This window comes from Astyanax mexicanus, chromosome 13 (assembly GCF_023375975.1).
Source record: "Astyanax mexicanus isolate ESR-SI-001 chromosome 13, AstMex3_surface, whole genome shotgun sequence".
Lineage (NCBI taxonomy): Eukaryota > Metazoa > Chordata > Actinopteri > Characiformes > Acestrorhamphidae > Astyanax > Astyanax mexicanus.
This window is the reverse complement of record NC_064420.1, coordinates 38812135-38830910: the sequence shown is the minus strand read 5'-3', so window position 1 is coordinate 38830910 and position 18776 is coordinate 38812135. Positions and strand designations below refer to the sequence as shown.

The 18776-nt window shown below is 41.6% G+C and overlaps 2 protein-coding genes across 2 annotated transcripts in view; both read left to right on the top strand.

Annotated features, from left to right (window-relative positions):
- The window catches only part of atp13a2 (ATPase cation transporting 13A2), a 172799-nt gene that overhangs the window by 90490 nt on the left and 63533 nt on the right, over positions 1 to 18776 (top strand). The window lies entirely within an intron of this gene.
- Positions 1 to 18776, top strand: part of spen (spen family transcriptional repressor) — a 43513-nt gene that overhangs the window by 8710 nt on the left and 16027 nt on the right. Inside the window, exon 3 of the mRNA XM_007246244.4 lies at positions 2305 to 2931. Coding sequence (XP_007246306.3) covers positions 2305 to 2931 — 627 coding nt within the window. The remainder of the gene's footprint in view (positions 1 to 2304; positions 2932 to 18776) is intronic.

Below are 18776 nucleotides of genomic sequence, written 5' to 3'. Positions count from 1 at the left end.
TAAAATTACCAGCCTAAGTTAAGAAAACAAGAGAATACAAAACAAGGGAAAAATTTGCCATAAAGTTCCAGGACCACTGTTGAACTAGGTCATATTGTTCTAATAAGAAGAATGACGAAGAGGTGATATGTATCAAACAGTCAAAATATAACATTTAGACTTTGATACTATGTGATCCTCAAAGTGATATTAGTTTTAGAAGCACAAGCAAATATCTTATGGAAATCTACAGCATATAAATTTTGATGTTCCATCTGAAAATACTAATAAGAGCTTACTAATTAGAAAATTAATGTGAGAAGTGAAAATTATGCTTATTTTTTTGGTTAATGGAATTTCCACTAATTTCTTTTTTTTCTGTTCCAGCAAAATCTCACATTTATGTGTTTGGCTTTGTTTTAGTTATTTTATTATATATATATATTTTTTAAGCTTGTATATGTAGTAATTTCTTGCTTGTTGTTTTTCTAATTAAATAATTGACTTTGACCTTAATATACCATCCCCATCATCAGTTATATAATAATACATTTAAGAACACGGTATTAGGCTCAGACTTAACAGGCTTTTAGTAGCTCTCAAACTGCTTTCTTATGTATCTGACATTTAATTTTAACATTGAAAGCATTCAGCATAATTATAAAAAGATCAAAATATATATAAGCTATTTACAAATATATATACATTCACAAATAAAGGAAACAGACTCCTTAAAAATAGGGCTAGGCATATCATGTCATCAGTGCTTAAAAAAAGCAAAATTGAGAGAACATTGCAAATATAAATCACTGTAGTAAACACATTTTAGCACTTTAATAACAGTTGTTAAGAATCTGCTGCTATTGATGAAATTGATGGATTTTTTTCAAAATATTGCGACAAATATTGCGATATGTCTTTAAATATTGTCAAGTACATTAACGGTCACTTATATAAAACCTAAAAGTAATACCTTATAATGTTTGTTGGTCCTCCTCAGAACGCATGACCTTAAGGCCAATTCATGCTTCTGTGTTGAATCTGTGTTGTAGCTTACACACCCCCTACACACAGCCGTGTACTGTCACTATAGCCTGATGTGCAACTTACCAGACATTGAATACAATACATCACATCAACTCTGATTGGTTTGCTAAGCATTAGGGGTGTAAAAATATGGATATATTGAAGTATCGTGATATTTTTTTGTTTTAATACAGTAGATCTGTCAAAATAACATTTTTTGGTGACAGATCTGCAAATATATTGTCAATCAGAAATGATTGGGACAAATGATAATATTATCATTTTAAGACCATTAAAGGCCATAATATTAAAAAGACATAATTATAACAGACAACAAAGTTGTAGTTAATCATAGTTTGGAAAATATATACTTTTATCTTCACCTACTGCAGTTCAGTGTATGGAGTTATTGAAGCATTGGTCATTGCATAACTGCCTGAAATACTGTTTACTGTTATAAATGTGAACAAACATAAACAAATAAACACAACAGAAGATATCACACAATAGACGGTCTTACTACTATAAAATAATATTGAGGTAATCTACATTTATTTTATGATAAGTCAATTATGTAATTGACAAGTATGTAACAGGCCAACACAGTATAGATTTTTAATTATTAGTTTGATGTCACACAGTGGTTCATTTTGTGTTGTGTTTAAATCCCGCCCAATAGAATAGAGTGTTTTACTCTGTCTTTAGATCCCATTGTTCTGATTGGAAAAAATGAAACTTTTCATAAATATGATGTGTTTTTTATACTATAATAGTTTTCCCATAGGCATATCACCTTGCTTACACTATTGCTATATATATATATATATATATATATATATATATATATATATATATATATATATATATATATATATATATTGCCAAGTCATTCTCAATACACGGCCCTGCTGAGAACTGTATTCACGCCTTTGCATTTCCACCTTCGCAATGTACTTAAAATCAATGCAGACACACCAATGCCCACGTATAAATCTGCCTTAGTTACGCACAGCTGATATCTTGCTTTATTTCTAATAGTTATATTAAAATTGGCTGAAGATTACAAAAAAAAACCCTCTTTAAACTTTCTGTTCAGTTAGTTAAACCCTCTTTGTGATCCCAACGTGTTATAGCTCCAATAAAGTCTATGTAATTTCCTATTTGCAGCCTGTATTTTGATTTATTCACGTCTGTAACGCATGTCACCTGACGCTCACAAAGACATGCATAGCAAAATAACTCTCCTCTCATTCTCTCCATGTCCCCTTTCCATCCTCCATCCTTTTCCGTGTCTCCTAGGGCTTCGGAAAGTCGGGACCGTGCTTACGATCACAGTGCCTATGGACACCACGAGCGTGGCAGCAGCAGCAGTAGTAGTTTTGAGCGGCAGCGTCACTACGACACAGACTATTACCGTGACCCGCGGGACCGGGCCCTCAGCGGAGGCGGTGGCAGCACGAGCTCCTCCAGTGCCAGTGCTGCAGGCGCATCTTTAGGGGTCACTGGAGGGGTTGGAGGGACAGGTTCTAGCAGCAGTGCTGCTGGAGGAAGCAGTGGAAGCGCTGCTGGAGTTGGAGGTGGAGGATCCGCATCAGGTGGAGTCAGCTTTTACGGATCCCGGAGTCGGAGCCCCAGTCGCTTTGAGACTACAGACACTCGATATGAGGCTCGCGCGCGGGAAGCTTTTACACTGGCCAGCGTGGTGCACCGGGATCTGTACCGCGAGGAGAGGAGCAGGCGAGGAGACAGGACTTACCGCCACAGTCGGAGCCGCTCTCCGCACGCCTCCCAGACACACAACGTCTCGCCGCAGAGGTTGGCGAGTCAGGCAGCAAGACCCCCACATTCCCCCAGCGGCTCTGGATCCCGGAGTCGCTCTTCCAGCTCGGACTCAGTCAGCAGCACCAGCAGCAGCAGCAGTGGCAGGTCAGTGGCTGGTCATTCAGAAAATGTTTTGGTCTGTGTGGTCAGCTGTGGTTTGAGGTTTATGTTTTGAGGCTGTTCTGATTACTCAGCTGAATAATTTACTTTAATTCAATTAGAATTCCCTGTCTTGATGAATCAGCAGTGAGAAGTTGGCAGTTGACATGGAGGCTTTAACCCTCCCTGCTGAATTTGAAAGTTGCGATTTGAAAATACTGAAATTTGGCATTCAAAGAATCGTTATGTAGATTTTTTTTAGCCTTAAAGCAGCAATTCATAAGATTTTTTTATTCACGCATCTTAAAACCAAAGAAACACAGAAATAGAAATGAAGAGAACTGAAAAGAGAGAAATTGAGAGATACAGAATCCATGCTAAAATCACCAGATTTACCTGCTCTGCACCTTGGCAATCTTTAAATTAATGTTGATGCACCGTTGACCTGTAAAAAGGAGAACAGCACCTTTATCATTGTTACTTCAGACTGAGCATGCTGCTTATTGCACAAGTGACTTGCAGTGCAGTGAAGCAGGCAGGTCAACACTCATGAGAACATCATGTTTGTGTAAAACCTGGTAATATTACTCAACCCCAGGTACACGTGCTTTTTTCACTTTATCTCAGATGCCAGTTTTATGTACTATTTTTTTTAAATATGTGTATGAGTTTTTCTTTCGTTCTTGTGAAGTGGTCCAAACAAATTATAGCCAGGAGAGAGAAATATTCAGTATCATATAATGCTGCATTAAACACCCTTTCGCTGCTTTTCAGCTCTTTATCCAAAGTCATCCTGAAATTAAACTTTTTTTTTTTACTTTGTTAGTTATTACTATTTAGTTATAGTAAGCACATTCCATTGGGCCATGGCCTTCAAAATGCAGTAATTCAGTGATTCTTGTTTTTGTCCTCCTCTAAAGAGAAGGCTAGAGGATATAGTAAAATGTTATAGCATGCAATGCAGACAAAATGCATGCGTAGGATCAGATTCTTAAAAATTGGTATTCAAATACTCTCCTGTATATTATAAAATATAGGTTTTATTATAAAATCTATTTTAGGGGCACAGAGTGGTGCAGCAGTTTAAAACGCTGCTATTATGATCGGGAGATCGCAGGTTCAAATTCATGTCATTTAGCTCACCATCAGCTGCCGGAGCCCTGAGAGAGCACAATAGGCCTTGCTATCTCTGGATGGGTAGATGATGCTACCAAAGGGTGGTACTCCAAAGGGTGATGTCGATCAGCATAAAGCGCCTGTGAGCTGATGTATCGGAATTGAGTCACTGTGCTTTCTTCAGAGCACGCTGGCTACTTGGCTATGCTGTATCAGTGTCACATGTGTCGATTGGTCTGACTAAATTGGGAGAAAATGGGTTGAAATAATTGAAATAATTTTATTTAAAAAAATCTATCTTGATATAAAATCAACCCATAACGTCCTGGCATTAGGCTGACATAGAGAATCCCATGGGAGCAGAAGCGTCTACACTAACCAGTAGTATCTCAGCATGTTTCCCCCTTCCTCCACCCACCCTACTGATCATTAGGCAAAAACACCCATCGTTACCTCGTTTTCAGCAGCTCACACAGGCTCAGATGAATACAGCCCGACTCCTGGAACAAAAGCGCTGCTCTCTTCTGCCTCCTACTCCATCACAATTTCATCCCCCTCATCCACTGCGGCTGCCATTATGTTATAGTTCTGGCCCGCTTTTCACCATTCAATCAAATCCCAGTCATATTCAATCTGATATCCATTGCTCAGTAAATTTACATAAATTGAATTGAATTTTTTTTATTAATAAAGTAATAAAAATAATTTATTTAAATATGAGACAATTCTAATACAGATGTAATTGGATTAAAAGTCACTACCTGTGGTGTACAGTATCACATGCTGACGTTGCCAGGCTACAGCAGTCTATAATGTTCTAGCCCTTCTGCTTGGCTTGAGTTCAGTGAACTGACCGCAGTGCCCTGTAATTACCGTATATCTCTTAGAAACCTAGACCAAATTTTTATTGCTTGATGCACCTGCCACACATGCCAAATGGTATTTTCCAATGTTATTTTTAAATGTTATTTTTAAGGTAATCAAATATGTCTTAAAGAGTAACAACAATCTAAGACATTTTTTACATTAATATCTGAAATGTGTTGCTCTGTAATAATTAAATATACCAGCCCTGCTTCAAATGCTTAAAATATTAACAGAATATAGATATTTTACCATATTTCGATCAAAAGTGTGCAAAGTAAAGACCAAATGAGATAAAAACAATAGATGTTCTTATTTTTTTTACTTAATATACATCTTTTAAATAAAACAGTCCTCCTGCCTGAAGACTTATTATTAAGTAGCCACAATTGAACTGGCTAACGGCTAACTGGTGGTGTAGTTTTTATTTTTCCAAGCTAAATTAATGGCTGATGTTTGATAACAGATGGACGGCGCTGTGCTGGTTAGGTTAGTAGGTTCTGTGTTTTGATAACAGATGGATGGTGCTGATTGCAAAATGGTGTTACTGTGCTATTTAGAGAGAGTAGGTTTTGCTGTTTTCTTACTTGTTTTGTTTATTATACTTATTTCTTTTAATTAATGGACATTTTTGTAAAGTATTATGGCAGATCTATTAGTATAATTATTTTACTACTAATAATGCAGCCCTAATATGAGTTTATTTCTAATGATGAATTACAGTTAAGGATAGAGAGTATAGGAAGTGCTTGTTAAAATACCAAGATACACTAAATAAAAAAGCAAGTGCATCAAACAATCGAACATCAAACAGGCAACCGGCAGTATGATGTGAGGGAGATTAGCCCAGTGAAACAACTAAATAATTAGAGCAGTGCTCAGTAAAAGCACAGTAAAAATCTGATACCTGGTATTGGTCTGGCTAATTTTAGCAAAATATACAAGATCAGTTATCAGAAAACATAATAAGATCTGTTCTGTTTGCATCGCAGCAAAACGTAAAGTAGGTCGCATGATAACATGAGTAACCACATGATAATGTCACAGGATGACAGTGGGTTTGGGGCAATGAATTCGGGACTGTACTGTAGGGTAGGTTCACTTGCATTTCTGATTGAAAAGAAGATAAGTCAAATAAGAATTCACTCAGACGCGTGTGATCTGTGCATTGTATCACTGGTAAACCAACGTGGGTTACCGTCTAGTTTAAGCACTGCAACAAGAGATAGCATCAAACGTAGCAGTGTATGGTGAGCAGTTACATTCTGGAAGCTTATAGCTCTTTATGTAAATACAGCATCATTTAGGGTGGAATGGAAAGTTTGAAAAAGAAGCTAACAAATGAGACACCAAATTGAATATTGTGAGCTGAGCAGTGTAAACAGAAAACCAAGATGATGATAATGAAGATTTAACAGTCTAGAAGAAGGTAAGCATTCTCCTTTTCCTGCCAATCTCAGTACATTAGTTACTCAACTTGTCACTAGTAACTTCAGACTAAATGAAAAGAAAAATAATTTGTTGACTAAGTTTATATATATTTATTTTAATAAATCAAATGCTTCTCTGGGGAGCTTTTGTTTACATACCTTCCCCGTCTCTCTGTCGCGCTCGGCGTGACTTTCAGTTTTTGCCCATTCTCGTTTTTCCACCTTTTCTTGGGCTCCCTATCTAATTATAACAGTGTTTTTCCCGGCCGTGTCCAAACGATCAACTGTTCTGCAATTGGGTTTGACAACCCTCTGGGTTGGAGAGCTACTAGTCTGTAGCACTCCATCCATCACACTTCATTTTCCGAAATAGATTTTTTTTTTTGTGGCCCGCCACCTATTTGCTTGGAAAATGTCTGACCCACAGCCAAACTTAATTGCCGACCCCTGGTGTAAACAAACAAAAAGCGACTGCATATTTAGAGCTTATTTTAATATGATTCCTTTAGCTTTTCAGTACAAACAGCTGCTGTACTTGAAGATGGTGGATAAATCTGGTCTGCACTGGAGTGTTTGTTAGCTCTGGTGTGTTGCTTTGCTGATATCTACTCACTCTATGGGCGGAAAGATGCACTGTCGAGAAGGTTATCCAGTGGTGTATTAAAGTCTTTACTCAATTTCCTCAATTAGACACATTAGTCTTACACATTCTACAAATAACAAAAAACAACAAAAATGCCAGACTGATGAGACCGAGGTGGCTATTAATGATCATCTGAACGAGGAACTGCAGCTCGTGCTTGTGACCAAAGAGCTCCTACAGTGCATTTCACATAGAGCTACTTTAATTTGAATCTGGCTTGCAGGATTGAGCTAATCTCTTATTTTCATTAAAAACTGTCTGATGCTGATTCATAGCCAAAAACAGACAAACTGTTTAAGTAGTACTAGAGATTTCATTGGTGAGTAAATGGGTGCAGGACTGTGCTAGACCTGGTAGAGACCTTCCAGAACTAGTAGAGTTCACTATAGTACAGCTGTGAGGTAAATTGTTTTCAGTATAATCTTAATGAAAAGGATGGGCTTGTGAACAGCATTGGTTTGAATCCTTGTTTACTTGTAACTTCGTTTTTAAGCTTTTTGTTTTCCTCTAAAACCGCATCCTGCACTTGCACAGTCCTGAATTCCTTTAAACACAGAGTGGTTGCTCTTCTTCTAAATTTTTGTATGAATTTTGTTTGTATTTATGAAGTTTGTTACCTTGCTATTCTGCCACCGAAAATCTACCTTACTGCTATCATCCATTTTCCCTTCCCTTTGTTTTGGATTTCAGATTGTTTTTTGTGTGCCATTCATACTGTCACATAGACACACCTGTGTCACATATGACCAAAAGATTGGGCCACTTTTACCTGATGTATGAACATAACTTTGTGTCATTAGCACTATCCGGAAGGGATCAGATACTCAGAGGGACGTCTGTAAAAAATGTTTCACACTTCTACTCAGTGACATCTGTTCCATCCGGACTGCAACTGAAAACACAGGAGGACCAGTGAGTTTTTTGGCTTTCTAGGTCACATGAAATCACGTTCAGTAGCTCCTCCATATCCACTTGCTGTTGTGATTATGTTGATCTCCATGGAAACGCACGCCCAAAGTGTAAGTGGCAGTGGACAAATAGCTATTTTATTAAACGTGAGGTGACAAAACTCAGAGATGTGAGACCGGACGGGACTAAAATTACTGGAGGACCACGGAGTTCAGCAAAAAACAGTAGGTAATTCAGCCTGTAATATTCTCAGAGGACACATACATGGTAGTTCTGGATGGGAATAAAATCACAGAGGACCCCCAACAAAAGCGAAAATTACCTCAGGACCCCCTGAAAAACAAATCCCCTTCGTATAGAGCTATACACTGGACAAATGTTGTGTTGTCTAAAGTCAGTGCATAGAAGTAGGCAATTATATATTTTTAGATGGTTCATGTTTGCAGTGTTCAATGTTTTTTTATAGATGACTCTAATTTGGTGAAATTAAACTGAATTTCTTAACCTTAGGCAGTGTGCCTTTTTACCGTCTGTTGTTGGCTGTGACCCTTTTTCGGAAGCTTCCAGCAGTGATTGATTGAGCAGCTGAGATAGCAGTAGCAAAAACAACACCAAATCAATCAGTACATTTGTTTAGCTGCTGATAACCTGTACAGATCATAGCAGATCTCTTGGTTGTTTTACACTCGTTTAGCCCCTCACCTTTAGACATTGGCCGCATTCTTATATCACTGACCATCACGACTGAACTTTAACATGTTATTGTAGATACAAAGGTTAAATAGCTGGATATTTGGACAAAATTGGAATCGCCATTTTTTCCACACACTGAAAAAAATGAATATATACTTGCATAAACAGCTATATTATTTGGATTTTAGTAGATACATTCGCTAAAGGTGGCATTTGTTTTTCAGTATTTTAAACAAGATTGTATCTTTTACTGTTTCTAAATAAGAATAGAAGAAAAAAGCCTGAATACATTAATACAGTATCACGATTAAACGTATATTGATAATTATGTTTCATCTTTAAATGTATGTCTTTTAGAGATCATTCACTTTACTTTCACCAGTGGGTGGTCATCATTAAATTGTGATTGAATTATGAAGAAACAAGAAACAATTACTGTGGTATTATTACCCTGTGTTCACACTGGCAGGCATCAAGTCGTTTGGGTCACCCCATGTTTGGCATTTATGAGTGTGTTTGAGGCTGTTTGCCCTGTTGTGAGTGGGCGTGTATTGTGTGGCCGGTTAGCATGCTAGCAAGCTACCTATCGAACTATACACTACTTTTCCACAAGCTTTATTTTTCTCCAGATTGCCCTGTATTTGTTCAGAAATGCATCATATAAAAAACCTCTCTGCTATGTTCAGAACCTCCCTTTTGGGAATAGAAATCAAAAGTTCACAGAGCAAAAGCTCTGACCTCAGACCCCCTTAGCTGTGATTGGTACGAAGAATTAGTTTGGCCAATCAGTGTACAATGTTGCTTCATCACGCCATGATTAATTTGCATAAAGTTTAGAAAATCTCGTCAAAGCAAAAATCTGTCATTTACCACTTACACCCTGCTGAGGCTGACTGCTGCATCAGTTAGCATCATGGCTCCAACTTTGTGGAGCCTGGCTGTTAGCACTATGGCTAATTTACCTTACTACTGTTATCAAGTGCCAGCTAGTAATCTACCTCTAAAAAAAGCTATAGCAGTCATTTAGTTTGTGTGTCTCTGTGCACCTAGTGCATCTCTAGCCTTGACTGTACAATGGCTAATGTTAAATTGTAAATATTTGTGTGCATTTTACAATTGAAATATCAGGATTATGTCTTTTCCACAGACTCAAATCCTCAGCTAAGCTGTATTCGGCTTTGTGTGCATCATTTTAGGCTGAGTAAGTTACACATAGTCACACTATGTGTCACACAACTATTGTAACACCCGACAATAGCAGTTTTAGTCTTGTTCGTTGTTTTGGCTGTAAAGTCTTCTAGCAGGAAATCTGTCTCTCACCTCTCACATCACACATCTCACATCATATCTGGTCGCTAACTGTGCGATAGGTTAAAGCCACCTTTAAAAAGTGCAGTTTTATTATTTTGTAGGTTGTCAGATGCTTCTCAGCAGGTGTATTATCTAAATATAATGAAATATTATTTTTTGTTTGTCGCACTGAAATTACATGTGTTTTTAGTTTTCTTAGTGTAAAGTACATCTTCTACAGAGCCTAAAACAAATGCTGTCATTAAAAAAAATATATATAAACATAAATATAACTAAAAAAATATTGTAGTAATTGTTGTAACCTAATTAATCTGAGATTTCTGTACATATAAATAGTTTAAAGCTGGATGTTGGTGAAGAAAGCCAATCATGATTAATTGCACAAATAATTAATAAAGATTATTTTTTAAATTAATGCCAGCTCTAATAAAAAAAGCTTTTAGTATTTACATTACAATTCTATTACATTCTATTTAGTATTATGCGAATATGAAATAAACAAATTGTCTGGTGCTCCAAGTGCTTATGAGAAAAATTCCAGATATAAGGCATTATTAATACCATCTCTTATATACAGAAGCTTTTCAGTGAAATTCATGTGTAATGGCGCTGCAGTGTATATAAAATTTATTCAGTGCATAGAACATCTTTTGTAAGTGTGAGACAATTTTCAGAAGGTATTATGTTTATTTTTATATAAAAATATAATTATTCTTATGGCAGTTTATGGTTTTATGTATTTATACTTAAATATATTATTCTAGGATGTAGAAATAATGGTGATGTATGGCTTAAATATACAAAAGGAAAGGAAATAAAGTGTCTTCCTAGAAAAAAAACGCTGTCAGGTGTAAGGGGCTGGTAAGATGTGAGTAACTGGTCTATTTTCTTGCTGCCCACTTCTGCAATGTGGGTGTGAAGTCCCCCCACCCCCGTGAGATCCAGTTGGAACTGGAAATTTCTAGCCACTGCTGGCTCCCTGCCCACTCCCACAGCCCAGCCTCTGTCAGCAACGTTTCCGGAAGTGAGAGAGAGAGAGCGAGACAGGGAGAAAGAGAGAAGAGAGAGAGAGAGAGATATGGGGGGTGGAGACAGGGAACTGGGGGGCAGCACAGATATGTGAAGTGACAAAGGAAGCCATGTGGATAGCTGCTGCTGCTGCTGCTGCTGCTGTATGTACAGGATAGACTGTTCACTGTTAATAATTCATGCTCTGGAGCGAGGTTTCATCTGCTACAGTGTCAGTGGGGAAACAATGACACTGTCGAAGACAGAAGATGTGGTTTTATGTTTTTAATTACAGTAGATTGCTGAGGGACAAAGTGACCCAATAATCTTTTGTCAGAACCATCTATTATCATACAAGAAATAAGTCTACGATGTGAATGGCTATTGTCACATTTCCTTTAATATAAATTGTATAAGTTACTAGCAAGGCATTTAAAAATCCTTTTACAATTATCTAAAGCCCTATCTGGACGGTATTAGATTTTCAGGGGGTCCTGGGGTAATTTTCTCTTGTATGGTGGTCCTCTGTAATTTTATTCCAGTCTGGAATGACCATGTATGTGTTTTTTTCTCAGTTGTCCTGGGGCTGAATTATCTACGTTTTTTTGCTGAACTCTGTGGTGCTCCAGTAATTTTTGTCCGTCCGGACGCACATCTCTGAGTTTCATCACCTTGCGTTTAATAAAACAGCTATTTGTTCACTGCTACGCACCACAATTACACTTTGGGTGCATGTTTCCAAGGAGATCCACATAACACAACAGTGAGCGGAAATGAAGGAACTATGACATGAAGGAACGCGATGTCATGTGACCGAGAAAGCCAAAAAAACTCACTAGACCTCCTGTTTTTCAATTGCAGTCTGGATGCAAGAGTTTTATCACTGAGTTGAAGTGTTAAATATTTTTCACAGATGTACCCCTGAGAAATTAATCTGGTGCCTTCAGGTATAGACTTTTAAAAATGCTATGGTGCTCTGGGGCTCCAAAACGCTATGGATGTTTTTTTAAACAATGCCACACAAGAACCATATTTGTTTCCACAAAGATATTAATCATTTGAAGAAACATTTGATTCTTACACTTCTCTGTTAAATACATGGTTCAATGTGCAACCAAAAAACGTTTTTATTTATATATGCCATCACTCAAAGGATCATTCTCAGCCCGTTGGTTTTAGCATATATTTTATATACTGATATACACTGATATGTGTTTGAACATCGTCTTCCTCACCAATAACAAAAAACGTCATATTTGAGAGACGACTCGTAGCTTTATAAAGGTGAAATGAATGCGTTAGCAGCTTAAATGTGGAGCATCTTTTGCTCGAGTGGAGAGTAAATAGCTCATGCTCAGGTCGAGGAGGTGAAAAAAGGCCAGGCGGTTTGCTTTTAATGTTTTTGCAGCTATAGCTGCACAGCTGCAGCAAGAGATGTTTGATGTGTATGAGAGAGAAGCACGTAGCGCAGCGTAAAAGCAAGAAGACGCATGAATTCCAATTTGACTGTCCACATTCATGTTGCATGTCCATGAATTGGATATGTATCCCATTTAGGACCACATGTGAAAGTGACTCAAATTTTATTTTTAAAAAATGGCATTTGGCAGGTTCACACAGCCATAACATAATCAGATCTGAGCCACATTGAGCAACAAAATCTGATTTAAGTCACGTAAGCCTGGTAATGTGAACATTGCCTATGTTGGCTGCCCTAGCTCAATATTGTACACACTGGTCTGTGTTTAAGGTAAACATTAAAGAAAAGGTCTTCAAAGTAGCGTGTTGTGCTACAGATTTGTTAAGCAATTCTTCAATTTATAAACCGTCAGCCATGTCTCTATGCTATGAAAGAGTACAAATAACAAAAGTGACATAGTTGTAGCACAGCCCCATCTGAATTTAGTAGATTAGTGCAGAGCCATTTTCATCTTCCATTTTCAATCGTAGATTCATTTTAAAATCAATATTATATGGAGCAAACATTAAACCATCATTATGATAATTCCCACTGAATTGCTTTGGAGAAGCACTCAGGGAGTTAATGGTCATAATACAATTTCATCTGAAGCATGTGTGTAGAAGAAATTAGCTTTTAACAATTAAGAAATTAGTTTTTAATCGACTGTTCATTGTAGACTGGCTTTTTTGGACCATTTTATAAAAACATTTCATGGACCATTTGTTGCTGGAAAGAAACAAATAAATAGCTTTTTAATTAGGGATTCACAATGATATTGTATCTATATCTGCATGTGACAGATGTTTGGATTTGGCCAAACCAATATTACCAATAAAAATATTTAGATGGTGATATAAATATTCTGCTAAAAATATGTTTTATTCATTTTGCTGCATTTATAAACCTATATTTGTTTTCTTTTTTTGATGCTAATCTTATTAAATGTCACAAATTCTAATAAATTGCTAATAAAGATCAGATATTGAGCATCAATTCCAATATAGTTGCATCCCTATGTTTAAGGATAGCATAATGAATCTAATAGCCTAGAGACTGTATGTTCTCACACATGTATTTTGCTGTACTATAAATTGCATGTATGTGTGACCATAGCCAGTTCTTGCTTATGTAACCTTCTAAAAACAGTGCTGGGAAATCAGTGACTGAGAGTCAAATGTTGTCACTGCAGCTAACTTCTTATCACTTAGTGTAAGATCTGATTGGCTCCTCGCAGCACAATGTACACAAAAATGTCATACCTGAAGAGGTTCAAAGTCTGACTGTGCTGTTTAAAAGTAGATGACAACAATGACAGATGGCTTAAACGGACGACTGGAGGGTTTTGCAGTTGCTAATGAATAAAAAACCCTGAAGTATTGTTTTTTTTATTGTTTTTGAATATGATATTAATATTTTATTTAGCCTCCAAGCTTGCTAACTTGCGTTTGATTGGTTTTGGTAATCAAATGATCAAGCTGAAAACACTGGCATCATGCTTTTATTACATATCTGTTTAGTATCAAACTCTTTTTAATGTACCATATTTTCCACACTACAAGGCACACTTCAAATTCTTTACTTTTCCTGAAAATTCAGTGCAAAAGTCAGTGCATCTTATAATCCTGTGTGTCTTATGTTTAAATTCTACAGTCAGGTTGTAAGGAGCAGTAAAGCCACTTTGCTGAAGTTCTATTTCATGCCTCCTGACCGCCAGAGGGCGGCTTAGCCTAGTGGATATTCCCTTGGGCACAGCAATGGACCGAGCAATTATACCAAAAAAAGCATGTGACCCACCCCTACAAGGGGCCGTCACACCCACCTATCTTCCTCTTTTTCCTCTCGCGCTTGGACCGTTCACAGCTCACGGAGCTGCAGAATTCTGCCCTCACGAGCTGTTTCGTTATTGGATTTACTGGATTCTACTGGATTTCGGATTTACTCGTTTTCACTCCTGAGAACTAGCGTGGCCCGGGCGGTGAGTATTGCGGTGACCCCGCTTGCCCGGGTTCGCTGAGTGTTAGTGCACCTTACCTGCACTCGCTCGCCACGGCCTACTGCATCGCTGGTCCAATAACCGCGTGCGTATTACTCCTGTCCGCCGTGGATCCTCTGTGTGCACCGCCTGCTATGGAGCCTATTGCCTGTCGAGCGTGCTTCGCGCCGCTGCAGCCAGACGACCCGCACACCCTGTGCCCCTCCTGCCTCGGGGTCTCTCACCTCCGTGAAGCTCTGTCTGACCCTTGCGTGCATTGTGCGACAATTCCCTTCGCCTCACGCCAACACCGGCTTGCGTCCGTCCTTATTAACGACGACGCCATGCTCTCCTCCTCGGGTTCCTCGATGGTGAAAACAGGAACTAAGCGCTCTTCTTCGCGACCTGCGGACGAGCCAGCACCAAAAAGGAAGGCAGGTGCTCTACGTTCACGCCTGGACCGCTTGGAAGCTCTCGTTACTCAGCTTCAGAGTCACCAGCTGCCCGCTGCCCTCCAGCTCGGCGCTGAGACCGCCGACTCCGAGCCCGTGGAGGATGATGATGATTTACTCTCCACTGCAGCCACGGATAGCCTCTTTACTTCAGGCAATGCTGCTGACTACACTAGACGGGCTGTTTCCCTCCCACGATCGCCCCTCTCTGCAGCGGGCTCTCCTCTCGGCTCCGGCTCGGTTGTGGATGATGGAAGTGCGTTGGAGGACACTTCTCCCCTCCCAACTATGGTTCGCGCTACTCTGGCTCGGCTTGGCTCCGCTCCAGCACAGCCTAATCCCAGCTCCAGTGCTTACTTTAAGCTAACCGCGGCGGATAGCCCCGCTCTCATTCCTCCTTGCAGCGCATTTGTGGGAGAGCTCCAGTCAGCCTTTTTGGCTGCAGCTTCGCGATCTCGACCTTCTTCCCTGGCTCGGTCGTTTTGGAACATGTCCGACGCGGCTCAGTACGGACTGGATCGTATCCCTCCAGTGGAGCCTTCGGTCGCCTCCCTGGTTGTTTCTCCTGACGAAGCGCTGCGTTCTGATGTCCGATGCCCAAGCAAGGCATGCAGACGCACTGATGAAGGTATCGCTAAAGCATACAATCACGCAGCGCGCATTGGCCGGCTGGATAATACTGTTTCTCATCTCCTTTTGGAAATGGAGTCTTCACCTCAGCTGGTAGATATGCCTTCTGCCTTTAGAGGTGCTCTGCAGACTGTTCTACATGGAATGGGATTCCTGACACAGGAGTTAGGCAGTCTTATGGCTAGCCTTGTGAGATTACGCCGTCATTTGTGGCTTTCTCAAGCGCCGTTGTCTGATGCGTGCAGAACCGCGCTCCGGGATCTCCCGTTAATGCCCGGCCAGTTATTCGGACCGGCGGCCACAGAGGCTTTGGAGCGCCGAGCTCGTATGACCGAGACGCGACAGCAGCAGCCGAAATCACATCGCTCTGAGCGTGTGTTTACACGCCCGCGTTCAGTTCTTCCACAGGCTCGCTCTGATCAGATCAGGCGTATGCCAACTCAGGCGAATAGGCGATCTCCCCCTCGGATCTCTGGACACTTTCGCCGCCCTCCAGCTCCCCCTCGGCGCCCCCCCGCTGGAACGAAAGGACCGCGTGCTTCGCGCTGACGAGCAGGGGCAGCCAGTGGGTGTTTTCACGGACTCTCAGCTGGCTGCGTGGTCCGTAGCTTCCACGGATCGCTGGGTTCTTTCGACCCTGAGTTACGGGTATCGGCTCCAGTTCAGGAGTCGACCCCCGCGAGTCGCACGTTTGATTCAGACACGTGTAAAAAGTTCAGTTCATGTAAACACTCTTCAGGAGGAAATATGTGCTCTTATTGCAAAACGTGCCATAGAGGAGGTGAAATGTCCCGTGTTTTTTCAGGGACACTGCTCCAAATATTTTCTAGTGCCGAAAAAAGACGGCGGCTTCCGCCCGATTCTGGATTTGAGGGGGATGAACCGACACCTCAAACGATTCACTTTCAAAATGATTCGTCCCGTGGATGTGCTCCAGGTGATTCAGCCAAACGAGTGGTTCACCACTCTGGATTTAAAGGACTCATATTTCCACATTCCCATAGCAGCTGTACACAGGCGTTTTCTCCGCTTTGCCTTTCAGAACCGAACTTATCAGTACCGGGTTCTTCCGTTCGGGCTTTCGCTAGCTCCGAGGGTCTTTACCAGATGCATGGCGGCGGCGTTATCTCCGCTGACTCGCGCTGGAATGAAGATCTTGCCGTACCTGGACGACTGGCTGATCTGTTCACTCTCGCGGGAGCAAGCGATGGCAGATCTCAAAGTGTTGCGATCTCACGTAGCAGGGCTGGGGCTTTCCATCAACCTGGAGAAAAGCTCCCTCTGCCCGAGTCAGTCTGTTCAGTTCATAGGCATGAACTTAGACTCGCGAGCAATGAGAGCATCTCTGACGACACAGCGTGTGGTGAGTATTCTGAGATTACTCTCCAGAGTTCACGTGGGCCGCTGCGTCCGCTACAGTCACCTGTTACGTCTGCTGGGAATGTTCACAGCGGCTGTGTGCATTTTGCCGCTCGGTTTGCTGGAACTGCGACCGTTTCAGATCTGGATGAATCATTTGGGGCTCGATCCGATCCGTCACAAACACAGGCTGGTGCTGATCGATCGGGGGTGCGAGGAGGCTCTCGCCCCGTGGAGGCGCCGCTCTTTTCTCATGGCGGGGGTACCGCTGGGGGTCGTGGCATCACGTCGGGAGATAATCACCACCGACGCATCTCTCACGGGCTGGGGTGCTGTATGGCAACGCAGCGCTGTGCAGGGTTCTTGGAGTTTTCACCGAGCCCAGGACCACATAAACCTCCTCGAGCTGAGAGCGGTTTATTTGGCACTCCAGCATTTTCTGCCACAACTCCAGGGTCGTCATGTTCTTGTTCGTTCAGACAATATGACAGTTGTTTACAACATAAACCACCAAGGTTGTACTCGTTCCCTGCCTGCTCTGCGTCTGGCACGCAGCATCCTCACCTGGGCAAATCACAGGCTGGCATCGCTGCGGGCGATTCATCTTGCTGGGACCCTCAATCTGACTGCGGATTTTCTCTCAAGGCAGAGGTTGGACCCGGGCGAGTGGTGCTTACACCCGGATGTGGTGCGTCAAATATGGGATCGTTATGCCATGGCTGCGGTCGATCTTTTTGCGAGTGCGACCACCACACATTGCCAGCGATGGTTCTCTCGCATGGACGAAGAGAGAGCGATGGGGACAGACGCGTTGGCACACGAATGGCCACGCTGCCTTTTATATGCCTTTCCCCCAATTCCGCTTCTTTTGAGCGTCCTGCTCCGAATTCAACAGTGCAGACACAGTGTCCTGCTGGTAGCTCCACAGTGGCCTGCCAGACCCTGGTTTCCTCTGCTTCACTGCCTACTCAGCAGCGAGCCCTGGCCACTTCCTGTGAGGAGGGACCTTCTCTCACAGATGGGGGGGCGACTGTGGCACCCGTGTCCGGAACGCCTCCAGCTCTGGGTGTGGCCTCTGGGCCCCCTGATGTTTTAATGGCTTGTTCTGCCTCTGTGAAATACACTGTGGAGAATGCCAGAGCTCAGTCTACCCGTCTCTTATATGGTAACCGTTGGAAGCTGTTTTCTGATTGGTGCACTAAGTTCAGGGTTTCTCCTGTGCACTGTGATATTCCTGTAGTGCTGGATTTCCTCCAGCATCTGTTTGATGCGGGTAGGGCACCTTCCACATTGAAAGTTTATGTCGCTGCCATATCGGCCCGTCATGTGGACATTAATGGATCATCCTTAGGTTCTCACAAACTGATCTGTGGCTTTCTTAAGGGTGCTAGGCGCCTAAGGCCTGTCAGGACCCCGCGCTGCCCTCAGTGGGATTTACTTTGTGTTTTAAGCCTCTTAAAGTGTGCTCCCTTTGAACCTCTATCACAAACGGGTGTTAAATGGGTTTCACTCAAAACTGCCTTTCTCTTAGCTGTTGCCTCAGCAAGACGTGTCAGTGAGCTGCATGCACTTTCACTTAGTGCTGCTTGTTTACGTTGGTGGCCTGATTGTTCCGGTGTCACATTGTGGCCTAATCCTGTGTTTCTGCCAAAGGTTCTGGAATCATCTTTTGTTAACCAGTCTATTGCTCTGTCTGCGTTTCAGGACGAGCTTGTGGATCAGCCTTCAGTTCTGTGCCCTGTTCGTGCACTCAGGCAATATGTTTCAGCTACGGAACCTCTTCGTTCCACTGATCAACTTTTTGTGTGTTTTGGTGGCCGCACAGTGGGTGGGCCACTCTCTAAACAGGGTCTCTCACACTGGGTGGTAAGAGTCATCAGGATGGCGTATGATGCAGCTGGTATCACGTTACCTGCATCTGTGACATGCCACTCCACTCGTGCAGTTTCCACATCCTGGGCGGTACTTCGGGGTGTTCCCCTGTCAGAGGTGTGCTCAGCCG